Source organism: Microtus pennsylvanicus, chromosome X, assembly GCF_037038515.1.
Source record: "Microtus pennsylvanicus isolate mMicPen1 chromosome X, mMicPen1.hap1, whole genome shotgun sequence".
Classification (NCBI taxonomy): domain Eukaryota; kingdom Metazoa; phylum Chordata; class Mammalia; order Rodentia; family Cricetidae; genus Microtus; species Microtus pennsylvanicus.
In genome coordinates, this window is record NC_134601.1 from 18,842,321 (window position 1) to 18,858,229 (window position 15,909).

The window sequence follows — 15,909 nt, forward strand, 5'->3', positions numbered from 1 at the left end:
ATGATTGTACTCACAAGAAATTCCTCTAACAGTCAAATCCATCTCTATGGATGATGAGTACCAGGGGTTGGGGTTAAGGGAACATAGTTTAATGGAGACAGCTGCAATATGGGGAGATGAGCACTTAATTGTGATGTCCAAATGCTTAATACCATCAAAATATGCACTTGAAAATGGTGAAGATGTGTAATGTGAATTCTAATTGGTCTTAATAATAAAAACATGGAGCCAGATACCAGGGTAAATGCTGAAAATCAGAGAAGCAAAGGAGCAAGACATTAGAGAGAGAGACTTCTTACCTCTACCGATCCTCAGACAGAAAGGATGAGCTCCTGTCTCCTCCTGCCTTATATCCCTCTTTCCACCCAGCCATAATCCTGTCTCAAACCCTGAGTGGCAGGATTAAAGGCATGTGCCTCCCAATTACTGGGATCAAAGGCATGAGATCCAAAGTGCTGCAATCAAAGGTGTGTGCCACCATGCCTGGCCTCTATGGTTAACCAGTGGCTAGCTCCACCTTCTGATCTTCAGGCAAGCTTTATTTGTTAGAGCAAACAAAATATCACCACAAAGAAGTTTTATGTGTTACAAGTATATGAATTTATGTTTTACCATAATATAAAAAGGTGATACATGACAGGTCTTGGAAGGGAGGGACGTAGTGCACAGAGGTCAGCCTCTGATGAGTATGTTGTGCCACAGGAGAAACCAGACAGCCCTAGTTCTGTTATGTGCAAAGTGGTTGTGTTCTATGCAGAGCAGGAAGCAGGCATCACCTGGTGCAGGCTATAGCCTCCCTGTCCCCTTCTTAGCACTCTTATTCAGTTTCTTTATTCCTTCACAGACCCTGTGCTCTCGTCCAGAGTGCTACTCCCAATCTCCCTCTTGCTCTCATCCCTAAGTCTCAGCCTGTTATCTTCAGCTGCAGAAGATCTTTGCAAAGTCCAATAGACTTTTCCCCAGGCCCTCATACCAGTGTCTCTCTCTCTCTCTCTCTCAACTAACTCCACCCATGAGGAGCTTAGAGTCTCAGGCTTTCTCCACCAAGTATCTATTCTGGATAAGAACCCTAGTGGGGGTCACATTAAAGGCCTTCCCAGCAAACTGTCACAACACCAAATACAAAAAAGTTCACTGTGTGCTTCACTGGATGCTACAATAGATGGGGCCAATTTACTCAGGAAATCGACTTTTATACAAGGGTTTAGGAAACTGAGACCAAAAAGTTCAAGCAGAGTGAGAAAATAGAGTGGAGAACCATCAGACAGGCTGTCCCAGGAGCTGGGCCAGAGAGGAGAGTGGTCAGGGTTGGAGTAGAAAAGCAGGAGAGGTGATCTGGACTTTAGCCTTCCAAAGCACAGACAAGCAAGCTTAGGGAAGCCCAAAGTAGTCCGGAACACTTCCTGGAAAAGCAGACTAGTCCTATGCCTTGGCACAGCAACCAGAGGGTGTTACCTCTACCCTCGTGGGCACTGCCTCTAGACTGCTGGGAAAGGGGCAGCCTCCTTACAGGGCAGCCATGCTTTGAGGATGGGTAAGAGTGACAGGATGCTTGGGAAGGCAGCTGCTTGGCCTAATCCCAGACAGAAGTAGGAACACAGTTATTTGTCAACCTCTAGCCACTATCAACATCTTCAGGAGTCACTCCAATCCCAAAAGGCACTAACCAGCTCCCACAATCCCTCTTTAGTCTTCACAGACAGTAGGCATAGCACACACCCTGAGCAGGAAGGCTAACAGGGAGGAGGGGGTGACAAGCATCTGATCAGGAACAGGTCCTTTCTTGTGCCTTGTCGGAGGGAAGCTTAGCTGCAGGCTGATCTTGCTCTAAGGAAGTAAGCAATGAGGGCATGGACCTGTCAGAAAAACAAGTCAGTGCAGAGGCAGGACCCCATCCCATCCTGTAAATCTTCATAGCCAGTGGGCAGTAGAGAGACACAAGCACTCTGCAGTCCCTTCTTGATTGCCTTGCAGCCCCTCTCTATAGCCTTGTTCTGCCCTAGCTAGTTCTAGGTCACTGCCAAGGACAGTCTCCTCTCCCAGTCAGCATTAGTCAGAGGTCACGCTGTAAACCTTCAGGAGGGGGTTGGGCAGCGAATGACTGGTGGCACTCTGCCACATTCTATCTGTCCCAAATGTGATGAATAGGAACCCAGAGAAAGTACCAGGAAGTCCTGCTGGTTTACCTGGCTTTCCAGACAGTTACCAGCTCCCAGGGAGGCTGACAAGACAGACACTCCCTAAGAGCCATAAAGTGGAGTTGTCCTGGTTGAAGCGGAACAAGAGGGGGAAGAACAGGGGCAAAGAAAACAGGAGTTTTGAGGGCAAGTGTGAGCCTGCTCTTCAAGGACTAAGAACAAGTCCAAGGAAAGGAAGAATGTCACACTGAACCTGTGCAACCTTCTGGACACTCTTCAGTTTTGAGAGAGCAGAAGCAGAACCATCCCCAAAACCTCAGACACAAACAGCTTGTAACCTAACAACATTTATTGTCCTCAGGATAAAACAGTTTACCTGCCTCACAACCACCTTAAGGACATACAGCAAAATAAATGGGGCTCAACTGCAGGCCAGGTCACAAGTGCTCTTCTACACTTCTAGGACTGGAAAGTGCCCTGGCCAGGCAGGACCATGGCAAATTACTCCAAATGAGCAACAATCAGGTCCCTTTTGGTTTGATGGCAGGTATGTGTAAAGGAGTCAAAATAATGATCTGTAAGCTGTGGAAAAAAACTGGGGAAGTAGAAGGGGATAAACCCAAGTACCAGAGGGAGAGGGTAAGCTCTCAGTAGTAAACAGTGAGCACGGATCAGGAGGAAGCCAGTTGCAGGGAGGGGGAGAAACAAGCCTTTACTCCTCCTTCTTGTCCGAGGGACCACGTACTAAGGCCTAGAAAAGGAAAGAAACCCCAAAGAAGTAAGTTAGCAGAGCCTATCCCCAAGCCCTTGGGCCTTTAGTATTATGCCCCCAAACACTTGGTTCTTCTCTCCTGTTAACAGCAAGTACCCAGGCAAACAAGGTACCCTACCCTCAACAGTACCCAAAAGCTTGCCAGGGTGAGTGTATCAGCCCATCCATCCACTAGGGAAGACCCTGTACCTACTGCCAGGAGAGGATTGGCAGGACCTCAGGGAACTGAGCCCCATCAGGTGCAGTGGCAGCTGGAGGTGATAACTGCAGCTCTCTTTTACTACAATGAGAGCAGAACCAAGACCTCCTCTAGAGCACACAGCAGACCACCAACCATAAGTTCCAATTTGGGGCCTTTCCACCATTGTGTGCTACGCACTGGTGTTCTTAAAACCCATATCCTTAGGGGTCAGGAGATAGTATCTGTCATAAAAGCGTGAGGACCTAGGTTCAATCCCCAGAACACATAAAAAGACAGGTAAAGTAGAGCATACTTGTTATTCCAGAGTTGGGAGACATATGAGGCAGATCTCTATAGCTAGTCAGCTTAGTTTACTTCAAAAATTCTAGACCAATAAGAGATCTTGTCTCATAAAAATAAGTTGGATAGCTCTTGAAGAGTGATCCCAAGGTTTTCCTCTGGTGTCCATAGTCATGTGTGGACATGTGCATGGACACATAGACCCCAACCTCCAAGTCCTTTCCAAATGCCTGGTATATTCTGAGGGCACAGGGACTCCCTGTGGGGCTGGGCTCTCCCTCTAACTCACTACCTAATGCAAACCAAACAAATCTAGGAATATCTATTTGTCTCCTTCCACTCATCTTCCTGACCACCTAAGCTTCCAGCTATACCTGGAGTTGTGAGGCTAGCCTAAAAACTCAGATCAAACAACCAGAGCCTACCAGGTGAGGCACCCTTTGAAGCTTTCTCCTCACTTGCCAAACACTACTCCCCCTGCATCCCACAGGAGAGGTAGCTAGAACAAGATCCCTACTTATTGAAGGGTTTTGTTTTTTGAGATAGGGTCACAGTATCTAGTCTAGGATGACCTAGAATTTTCTCAATTCTCCAGCCTCAGCTTCCTAAAGTACTGGCATTTCAGGTGTGGCCACCACACCCAGCTTTCCCAAGTGTGTTCCTGATAAAACCCCTACCACAGCTGGTAATAGCCTAGAATGATAAGTACCCCCCCCCCTTTAAGGGCTTGTCACTGGATTTAAGGTAGTAAGGGCTCAAAGCAGAGAGAGCCAACCTACTGATATGAGCAGCCCTTAGTAGGTTCCAGCCCAGCATCTAGTACCATGCCATACCTCCTGCATGAAGGATTGTAGCAGCTGAGTCTGCCCACACTTAGCAACAAAAGAGGCAGCAAGGGAGGGCAGGAGAGCAACACCAGTAAGACATCTATACCTACTGCAAGGCCTATAGAAGAAGCAGCAGGCTCCCCAGCTCCGCTAGGAACTGTGCTGCAGGACCCTGGCCCAAACTCTAACCCACACCTACAGGTAGGGAGACACTGACCTGCAGCTTGGCGTGCTCTTCCAGCAGACGGTCGTACTCCTTGGTAAGACCCTCAGACTGCTTCTGCATGGCCAGAGCCTCGTTTTCAGCTTTCTCTAGCTCTGGCAATGATACAAATAAATACAGGAAGAAATTAAAAGACTGGGATTATGTAAGAAAAAACACCTACCTACGAATAACATGGAAAATTGTTCTGAGTCTGTCTCAAAAGAGGTTGTACAGCTTCCAGTGTTTGTTAATGTCTCTGCCTTCTATGTCTTCCACTAGAGAGGTGAAAGGAAGGGAAGACCCAACAGGTACACAGAACAAAAAGTCAGAGCACCGCCCCTACGAGTCCCTTCAATGGAGGGATGTTAATGGTTCTCAGGAGGGGTGACCTTTTGAATGGCCAGGAGTGAGAGGCCATGAGCAAAATCCCAGCATTAAGTGACAGTGATACCTTACAGAGTATCAGTGGCCAATGTCTACAGTGTTGAATGTGTCTGGACTTAATGCAGGAGAAGGAAAAGAGAAGGGAGAAAGGGAGCATAGACCACACAAATTCTTCCTGACACTCCTTTTGTTCTCAGCTCCCAAGCATCCTGGGGTTCCCCCCCCCCCCGCCTGCCTGTCTTGACAAGAAACCCCTAGTAGGCACTACTAAAGCATGCACAGCAGCTGCTAGGGCTTCTTCAAAGCCCTAAACCACTAAAATGTTCTAGCCATGAGCTTGCTTAGTCACATTTGGGTGTAAAGGTGCAGAATGCTATGTTTGTTTCTGCCCAACTCTAAAGTTTGCACATGAAGTATACTATTAATACTTGATACAAGGGGGCAGCAGTATGCAGGAGTGTAACAAGAGGGCAATCTCACTTTTCTTGCTGTTGGCCAGCTCATCTTTTAGCTTCTTCAAGTCATTCTTCAGGCTCTTGTTCTCCTCTAACTTCACCTCAGCACTCTCAACATCCAACTTGCCTCCGTCTTCGGCAGCTCCCTAGGGAGAGTGAAGGTGAAGCATCTCCAGACCACTCCTTTGAACTGTACTTCCTCAAGCTACCTCCAGCAATTACTTGCACTTTTGGAAATGTCAAGATAGAACTGACCTCTATAAGCTCCTAGGCATGGACCAGGCTATGGCTAGCTGCTGAGGAACGGAGAACAGCCAGTAGGGGCACCTGCTGCAAGCTCATAGGCCACACACTCTGCCTACCCTGGCCCCTAGACCTACCTTCCCACCAGTAGAGCTCAACTTGCTGTCACCTGGAACTCTCTGCCCAGATAACCTAACTACTCTTATTCCTTCTCTTCCTGTAGCAAATGCCCCCCAAAATTTGTTCCTATCCACCCCACCCATCTCCAAACCATCACTCTCCTTCCTAGCTTAACACTTCACCTCCTCTTACAGACTAACAAACTGGTCTCTGCTTCTTCCCTAGTACCAAGGGGTCCATTAGCCCCATGTTGCTGGAAGTGTTGCACTGACAGCTAACTTCTGAAGAATAAGAGGCTGAGAGTCCCAACAGAAGTCCCTGCTTCCAGAAGATCTATTCTCATCAGAGAAAACTGCAACTGGCACCAGCATATGGATACAATAGTAGTATACCCTCTTCCTCTACTGTGCCTCTACCAGCTAACAGAAGGCACCAGACTCACCCCAGATTCTTTCAACAGGCACACCCTCCCCACTAAAAACTTCCTTTATCAGGCAACAGCACTCTCACATGGGTCCCAGCCTAATAGTGACCCCTGTGGACCCTTAGAAATGTGGGTCTAGAAGGCAGACTTAACTCACCTTCTTTAGCTGGTCATTCTCCTCCATGTATTTCTTGGCCGCCTCACTGGCACTTTCTGCTTGCTTTTTAAAGGCTTCATTGGAGGCCAGCAGTGTGGCCTGCTGGGAGATGAGAGTTACCAGGCGTCTAAGTAAGCTGCAATTGTTTACAAAAAGAGGGAGAAGTAAGAAGCACGAGAGCAAACGGCCTGGCAGGAACGCTTCTTGGCAGCTACCTGTTCAGACTGCCTCCAGCCTGGACCTGGCAACACAAAGTGGGGCCCAGGAATTGTCCTCTGCCACCTCCCCCTGTTGTAATAGGAGCGGTGGGGCTGCGTCCCCCAGCACCCCGGCCGCCTGGCTAGCTTATGCCCCGAAATAACAACACACAAATTGTATTCATTTAAACACTGCTTGGCCCATTAACTCTAGCCCTTACAGGCTAATCCTCATATTCCAATCAACTCATCTCTAATAATCTGTGTAGCATCAGTCTTACCGGGAAAGATTCTAGCCTACGTCCATCCTGGGTCTGAGCTTCATGCGTGTGCCTCAGAGAGCAGAGCTATCGCGTCTGCCCGGGAGAGGGGAGCATGGCGTCTCTGAGCTCACTTCCTCTTCCTCCCGGCATTCTGTTCTGTTTACTCCTCCTACCTATGTTTTAACCTATGGGGCCAAGCAGTTTCTTTATTACTTAACCAATGACCTTCCTCCATCATTTCCCCTTTTTCTGTTTAAACAAAAAGGAAGGCTTTAACTTTAACATAGCAAAATTACATATAACAAAACAGTTATCAAGTAAAATTACAATATTTACATCTATTTTATCTTTATCATAACAAAGGAAAACAACTTAACTATCTATTTTTCAACAGCATCAAAGACTCCAGAAGGATATAATATTACCTAAGTAAAAAAGAAGTCCAAAACTCTAGAAATGACAGAGACATCTCGCTGCCTGGACAGTCACCCAAAGTTTCTCTGTACCGTTGGGGCATCCATCAGGCCCATAGTTTCCAGCAGACATTTCCATGAAGCAGGAAATTTTAAAGGCAGTCACTATCTGCTTGTCCTGAAGAATGTCTTGTAGACTCTTTCATGAATCAGGAACCCTGAAAGATCATCTCACTGGGCTCTGGGAAGTATCTCAGGGAGGAGTTGGAAACAGAAGCACACCCAGGCATGGCCTAGCTATATAGAAAAAGATCTTAAACCACCAGCACTTTCCAGGTAAGGGCCTAGATGTGCTAGACAAGCCTCAGCACTGTTTACCTCACTGCGAGGTCAGGCTTGCCTCCCTAAGAGAACAATGTCAGAAAAACAAATTTGGGCACTTCCAACATGCCAAGTGAATTCCTCATAGCTACTTTATGAGGTAGTTACTTTTGCTACCCTCATTTGACAGAAAACTGTGGTTCATCAGGATGAAGCAATATATCTAAGATAAAGAGCCAGAAATTCATATAACTATAATTCCAATTCCCATTTACCTGCATTGAAAAACATTCTCTCTCAGCTTCCAAGTCCCAACATGAGTAGAAAAAACTCTTCTCCAAACCCCCTTCCCAAACACATCTTACAACCAGCTGCCATAATGTAGCTAGTATATAATAGCATTCAAACTGAGGTTGTCTTTCACTACTTGGAACAGAGAAAGACCAACCAGGACACAGGTGTCTGTTGCCTGTCTCAAGCATCTGGAAAGGTAAACAGATAGCAAGTGGGGATAAGCACTGGTCCCTGAACAGTAAGACTAGATAGAGGACAAAAGGACTTGCTACAGTCTTGAGAAAGACACTGCTCAGGCAGCCAAGAAAGGAGAGTACTTTCCCACATGTCTCGGAAAGTCTAGCCACAGCACTTGGAGTCAGGCAAAGTGCATGCAGAGGCCTGGGGAAAAAGGAAAAAAACATGCCTGATGCCTGTTCCAGGGCACTTCAACAAAAGTGCTTGCTCAGAGGAGCAGCAGCAGCAGCCTTGGTAGCCTATTCCAGGGCTGGCCTCTCTGGTCCATGATGCATTGGCGCTCCGTCATTCCACCTACAGCCTGGGCAGGCAAGGGAACCAGAAGCACAGAGCTCTATTCTCACCCTCAGCCCAGGCTCTGCAGGGCTCTAGAAGAACCCTTTTTGGGAATGCACATGTGGAATAGAGAGGGGTCTTGTAGGTCTTGCTTTGGGGAGACACTCCCAGGGTCTCCGGTGGCACAGTGAGAACCAGGCTGTTGATTCCTGGCAGGAGAGGAGAGTTTCCAGTGACATGTGCTCTCTAAAATTAGCGGCCCAGACCTCGTGGCCTAGAGCTCAGGTTTCCCTGCCTCAGCCTCGAGCTGCCCACCAGCCTGCCCCCCACTGGGCTGAAGCCCTGAAAGCAGAAGTTACCAAGCACACCAACAGCCAGCAAGAAGTCATGGGCCTGACATACAGTGATCAGAAGTAACAGAGAAGCCAGAAAGAAAAGCAACTCTCAACACAGAAGCTTCCTGGTTCCCGAACAGATCTCTAAAAGTTTAAGAAAGCCCACTCCATATCTAGAAATGGCTGGGGTGGGGGGGGACACCAATGCATGCCACCTAATGGTAAAGATGGGGTCCATGGACACTTTTGGGTCCTAGCAAAGATGAGTGAGTAAAACCAAGGGTTCCCACTCCTACCTGGACAGGCAGATAGCTGCTAGGGAGTGTCCACAGCTGTCACCCCAGTGGTAGATGACACAACCAGAAAGGCAGTACTGTCAGGAATGACAACCACAATGCAACAGCTATCTTCTGTGCTATCCAAGGCTTTCCTCAGATATGGCAAACTAGGGTTTCCTAGATAGTTCAGGATACCCACAGAAGATATACCAGATATACCAGGATACCCAAGCATAAGATCTTGGACAATGTCTGCTCACAATTCTGGCCTTTGGTTTCCAGCCATTAAGAAGACAACAACAATAACAATGAGGTCCGGATTTTCCTTCCTCTGGCTAACTGTCATGGACACTTCCCACTTCCCTTCCAGAACACCCTCGTTGGCACCAACATACACAGTGCAGTTCTTTCGTACCACCTGTGTTGGAGCTATGCCTCTAATCCATTCAAGGCTGATTGGGGGTCATTTTCCCTTGTATGTTGCATCTCATGCCCTTGCCTACAATTTCTCCTCATCAACTTTCTTGCCATTTCCAGTTATATCCATCTTCTCTCCTTCCCACTTATTCCCTGCCCTTGCATCCTCCAACCACTCTTGAATTTTCAGAGGATATGTACTCTGTAACATACGCTGCTACTAACAGGTCACTTTTAAGATGTCTGCCATGTTCCTCAAGTGTCTACTCTGTACTCTAGATTTTCCTCCAGCTAACTTTATCTCCTAAAGTGTTTATCTGCTACCAGACTCACAATTAAACTACCTACTAAACATCAGCTTCTGATTTTATCACAAACACTCCAAACACAGCCTGCCAAGATGGGTCTTCCCTTACTCCATCAGAGGGCACTGCCAAGTGTGTTCCTGCTGTACTTCCAAGCATGTAAGCTGTCTCGGACTCTGTCCTCCTTGTTCCTGACCCCAAGTCACTATTCAGCGCTTTCCATAGCAACTCTAGAGAGGATACCCTCTAGTCATCCCACTGCCAGTGCCTCTTGCCTACTGGCATCTGTACAGAATTCACATCCACCACAGAGCTGACAAATTTGACTGGTTTCTCCTCTGCTTGACCCACTGTATGGAAGTAATGCCAAGCCATCACCATCCTTTAAACATGTCTCGTTCTATACATCAACCACCATATCCTTTCTTAGCCAGTTCAACTACCACCTCCCTTAGGAAACTCTTGTTGCAGAGGTACCCTCTGATGCTTCCACAGCAGCCCCCAGTACACTCCAGGCTCTTGTATCCACTTTCTCAGGATATTCAGTTATTGGATTGCCCTATCACGCTTACAAATACCTTAGGCTGGCCCTATAGCAGCCATCTCTGCTCTCCCAGACCAGGTACAATAAAAAGAAACTTTCCAGGTGACCTAATTTCACTCCTGGGACAGGGGAAGGGCCGTGTTTGAGGCTGCTTGTCAGGTCCAAACCTGCCCATTTTTTTCTTGCAAAACCCATGTCTATCTGGCAGCCTGGCACTGGGGGAGGGGAGGAGGACAAGCTGATATAGCATTTACCACACTATCTAACAAAAGAGAAGATAGAACAAGCAGCAGGGGTGCTGGCTCACACTCTTTTAGCGAGCAAGCTGGGCTATGGCTGAAGTGGAAGCTGAGAAGCTACATGTAAAACTCAATTCACTACCTTAAGCTCTCTGCCCTCCTCCCCAAACCTTAGGGCCCCAGCAAGACAGATTAGGCCCTTTCCAGCATTTGCCAGCCTCGGAGTGAGCTTTCTGGACTATTTTACTGCTCTTTCTCACACTGAGCTAGCTACGCATCCAGATCCCACTTGCTAGTCACCTCTCGGGCACTGTCTTAAGGCCCCCAGAACTGAGTGTGGTATATGGTGAACAAGGACAAGCTCGAGAATTGCCGTACTCTGATCCTAAAACACATCAGCCTACAGAAATCAGAAATGATTATTTCATGGCCTCTACTCCTGCCGTGTTATCGATCATGCATTGCTTTGTTTTATCTTCTGAACACTGTTACATTAACTGTTCATACCTACTCACTTTTTTAAAAAAACACAGGTAAGGTGGGGGCGCACGCCTTTAATCCCAGCACTTGGGAGGCAGAGACAGGCAGATCTCTGTGAGTTTGAGGACAGCCTGGTCTACAGAGCTAGTTCCAGACAGCCAGGACTGTTTCACAGAGAAACCCTGTCTCAAAAAAACAAACAAAAATAAAAAGCATAAGTAACAACCAAAGAGTCAAAGAGAATTTCTAAAGGTCTAGGGTACTCATTGACAACAGCTCAGGGTTCAGATTAACTAAATCCTAAATCCAAGCATAGACATGAAGCCCAGAGAACAACACTTAACGGAATACAGATGTGTCCTTGGCACCCAAATACCTGAACTCAACTTGGTGTTCTTGGTAAAATATTCTTGGATGCTCAGCGGGGCTACAATGCTTTCATAAAAGGCCGAGTAAACAAGAGAAGGCAAGAGAAGCTGAATCTCTCTCTGGCCTCTAGAGAAACAGGCCAAATAAATACATCAAGTAAAGAAACATGGCTCACAGGGACTTTTCACCTATCTACCTCAGTGAGCAAACAGGAGAAAAACATGAACAGGAAATGGGAAAAGGACCAAGTCCAATTGAAAAGTCCCATGATGTGGCTCAGAAGAGCCTCAGCTGAGAAGCCATCCCTTCAGACATAAGTTGTATATCCAAGTTCTTCTACGCTTCAGCCCCATGCCAAGTAGAGCCCTGGTGTCACAGTGCCACCTGCTGATTTTATGCTGTTACAGTTTAGCCTACAGTCTACAATGTGGCATGGCCCGGGGATACTCTGAATATGTCTCAATTATTGAAGAAAAGGTGAGATGGCTACCCTGACAAGGAACCACAACCAGGAGATGCCAAGGCAAGACCAGGTGAAGCAAGTAGTATCAGAGCTTCCATTGCCCAAGGTCTCTCAAGCTCAAGTACCAGCAGCCATGAAAATAAGGAAGATATAGGGCATCAAACTAGCCATGCTCCAAAAGAAAAAAAGGCATAACACTCAAGGCTCTCCAAGGTGACATGTCAGAAAGATCAGGGCACAACAGAACAGGAAAACTAGATAGAGCAATAGAACACTTAGGAGAGGCTCCTGCCAGTGGACACAAAGGATAATGGTGACTCTGTTGTGGTTCTAACTTTGGCCTAACAGAAACCATGTCCGTCCTTTACAGCTCCCAAACCTCTTCCTCTTTCTGGAATACACTCAGTCCTGACTGTCTGTGCCCAGTAGCTTGCCTGCCTTGTCCTTCCAGTGTGCTCTGCTGTCCCTATCCATGCGCTGTTCGCTCAGAAGATCCCTTATTAAGCAGTCCACAGAGTTCCCTTTCTTTTTTTGGGGGGGGGGGGGTTGTTGCTTTTGAGACAGGTTTCTCGGTGTTCTGAACTCGCTCTGTAGACAGGCTGGTCTGGAACTCACAGACATCTGCCTGCCTCTGCCTCCTGAGTGCTGGGATTAAAGTAACATGGTGGTATGCTAACTCATCCAGCCAAGCTCCCTTTCTAGCCAGTGACCAGGTCCTCTCATTCAATATGCTCAAGAGCAGAACATCCCAGCTGCCAGAGCCTCTCACACCACCTCCTGGTGTGGGACAATGCTCTGTATTCTGTCAATTATATTTTAAATAAACACTGATTGGTCAGTAGTCAGGCAGGAAGTATAGGCAGGACAACCAGCCAGGAAGTAGAGATGGGTCAATGAGAACAGGAGAATTCTGGGAAGAAGAAAGTCCTAGTCTACAGTCGTGACCCAGCTACAGAAGAAGCAAGATGTGACTGCCTCATCAAATAAGGTACCAAGCCACGTGGCTAACACAGACAAGAATAATGGGCTAATATATGTTATAAGAGTTAATAGGAAGTCTGAGCTATGAGGCCAATCAGTTTATAACTAATGTAGACCTCTTTGGGACTTAACAATTGCAGGAATCGGCAGGACAGAAACCCCGACAACAACATCCTTCCTGACTCCTATTACTGCCTTAGTTCAGTCACCTGCATTTCTCGTGATGATTTTTCACTCCTAGATTCTCCTGCTTTCCTCCAACCCATATACTCTTACAAAAAAATCTTTAAATTCATGAAGCTGACCAGACATAGCACTACTTAAATAACTGTCCACCACTGAGAGATCTTGCCCTTTGTCTCTCCTGACCCATCTACCCCACTCTATCAACCAGGGACTGTCCAGCTCCTCCCGGTGAAGTAAGAACACAGAAGGCAGGTAGGCTGCCCCAATATCCCCCATCTACCGGATCCTGCAAGTTACAAGCCCCACCCTGCCCCCAAACACGCCTATCCTCCTACAACCCTGGTGGAAGGCTGAAACAAAGCTTGCTATAATATAGAAAGGACCAAGAGGTGAGTGACCAGTCACCTGGTGGGACACCCCACTCTCTAGGTCCTCCATTCAGGGCAAAACCCTGAGACCCTCCCCCACCTGCCTCAGCTTCTCTAGCCAGCCAGTAAGAGAGTTTCCTGTAGGTAGGCTGCCCCAATACCTGCCCCCATCCACCCGACCCCACAAGCTACTAGCCTCATCCCACCCCCAAACTCGCCTATCTTCCTGCAACTTCAGTGGAAGTCTAAAACACAGCCTGGTACTACACAGAGAGGACCAAGAAGTGAGTGACCAGCCACCCAGCGAAACACCCCTCTCTCTAGGCCCTCCATAATGAAGCAAAACTCGGGCCCCTCCTCCACCTATCTCAACTTCTATAGCCAGACGGCAGGTGAGTTTCCTGCAGGTAGACCGCTCCAACACCCCATCCCATACATCAGACCCTGAAAGCTACAAGTCCCACTCCGCCCCCAAACCCTCCAACCCCCACCCCCGCAACCTCAGAGGAATGCTGAAACACAAACTGCAACTACACAGAGAGGACCACGAGAGAGGACCACGAGAGAGGACCAAGAGAGGACTCTAAAGCACAAGCTGTGAGTACACAGAGTAGACCAAGAAGAGAGCGAACCAGAAGAGAAGAGCAAGAAAGCAGGCTAAGAGAGACCTCAGTGGCTCCCTGAGACACAGACAGTGACAGTATAGAGCAAACCAAGAACAGTTTCCAAAGACAAAGACAGCTACTGCAAGGATTGAATGAACCAAGATGCAAAGACACTGCTGGCACCAACTGAAGGAAGAGATAGGTAGGCGCCAATGCAAGAATTCCTCCAACAACCTAAAAAGTAACGTGGTAACACCAGAACCTAGTGGTCACACAACAGGAAGACTTGATCATCCTAACCAGAAGAAGCAGAAGAAAATGATTTTAAACTTAACTTTATGAAGATGGAGACCTTTAAAGAGGAAATGAAAAACTCCCTTAAAGAAATGAAGGAAAAGACAAACAAAAAATGGAAGAAATTAATAAATAAAGACCTCAATATAAATCCGACTACATTGGACCTGATAGAAGAGAAAGTGGAAAGTAGCCTTCAATGCATGGGCACAGGAGACCACTTCCTAAATCTAACACCAGTAGCACAGACACTGAGAGCAACAATAAATGGGACCTCCTGAAACTGAGAAGCTTTTGTAAAGCAAAGGATACACTCAATAAGACAAAAAGGCAGCCTATTGAATGGGAAAAGATCCTCACCAACCCCACATCAGACAAAGGTCTAATCTTCAAAATTCCAAATAACCCAATAAAAATTGGGATACAAAGGCCGGGCGGTGGTGGCGCACGCCTTTAATCCCAGCACTCAGGAGGCAGAGGCAGGCGGATCTCTGTGAGTTCGAGGCCAGCCTGGTCTACAAGAGCTAGTTCCAGGACAGGAACCAAAAGCTACGGAGAAACCCTGTCTTGAAAAAAAAAATCAAAAAAAAAATTGGGATACAGAACTAAATAAAGAATTCTCAACAGAAGAATCTCAAATGACCAAAAGACACCTAAGGAAATGTTCAACATCCTTAGCCATCAGGGAAATGTAATTCAAAGCAACTCTGAGATACCATTTTATACCAGTCAGAATGGCTAAGATCAAAAACACCAATGACAGCTTATGCTGGAGAGGGTGTGGAGTAAGGGGAACACTCATCCATTGCTGGTGGGAATGCAAAGTTGTACAAACACTTTAAAAACCAGTATCATGGTTTCTCAGAAAATTTGGAATCAACTTACCTCAGGATCCAGCAATACCACTCTTGGGCATATACCCAAAAGCTGCTCAATTATACTACAAAGACATTTGTTCAACTATGTTCATAGCAGCATTATTTGTAATAGCCAGAACCTGGAAACAACCTAGATGCCCTTCAACTGAAAAATGGATAAGAAAATGTGGTACATTTACACGTTAGAGTACTACTCAGTTGTAAAAAAAAAATAACATCTTGAATTTTGCATGCAAATGGATAGAAATAGAAAACACTATCTTGAGTGAGGTAACCCAGACCCAAAAAGATGAATATGGTATGTACTCACTCATAAGTGGATACTAACTATAAACAAAGGATACTGAGCCTATAGCTCATGATTTTAGAGAAGCTAAGTAACAAGATGAACCCTAAGAAAAAACATATATAGATCCACCTGGAAAGTTGAAATAGACAAGATCACCTGACAAAACTGGGAGCATGGGGGGTGGGGGAAGAAGGGAGGGTGAGAGGGGAAGAGGGGAAAATGGAAGAGGGGGAAACTTGAGGGAATGGGATAGTCGAGGTGGAAGAAGAACAGAGATGAGAGCAAGGAAAGAGATATCTTGACTGAGGGAGCCATTATGGGGCTAGCAAGAAACCTGACTCTAGAGAAATTCCCAGGAATCCACAAGGATATCCCCAGCTAAGACCCTAAGCAATGGAGGAGAAGGTGCTCAAACTGGCCTTGTCCTGTAGTCAGACTGATGATTATCTTAAATGTCACTATATCAAGAAAATGTCCTGAAGGGGGAAAAAGTCACTATAAAAGCTTCATCCAGCAACTGATGGAAGCAGAGACAGAGACCCACATCAGAGTACTGGGTTGAACTACCAAAGTCCAGTTGAAGAGTGGGAGGAATGAGAATATGAGTAAGGAAGTCAAGACCATGATGGGCATACCACTGAAACAGTCTACCAGCTGGATTGGGAAGGAAT

The 15,909-nt window shown here is 46.8% G+C and overlaps 1 protein-coding gene across 2 annotated transcripts in view; it reads right to left on the minus strand.

Moving 5' to 3' along the window:
- Positions 1-2,469: 2,469 nt before the first annotated feature.
- Bcap31 (B cell receptor associated protein 31) overlaps positions 2,470-15,909 on the minus strand; it is a 40,272-nt gene continuing 26,832 nt past the window's right edge. For both annotated transcript variants that reach the window (XM_075958559.1, XM_075958558.1), the window contains exons 6-9: positions 6,207-6,342; positions 5,288-5,408; positions 4,436-4,536; positions 2,470-2,889 (exon numbers count right to left, since the gene is read on the minus strand). In XM_075958559.1, the coding sequence (XP_075814674.1) occupies positions 2,851-2,889; positions 4,436-4,536; positions 5,288-5,408; positions 6,207-6,342 (397 nt within the window). In that variant the 3' untranslated portion in view covers positions 2,470-2,850. The remainder of the gene's footprint in view (positions 2,890-4,435; positions 4,537-5,287; positions 5,409-6,206; positions 6,343-15,909) is intronic.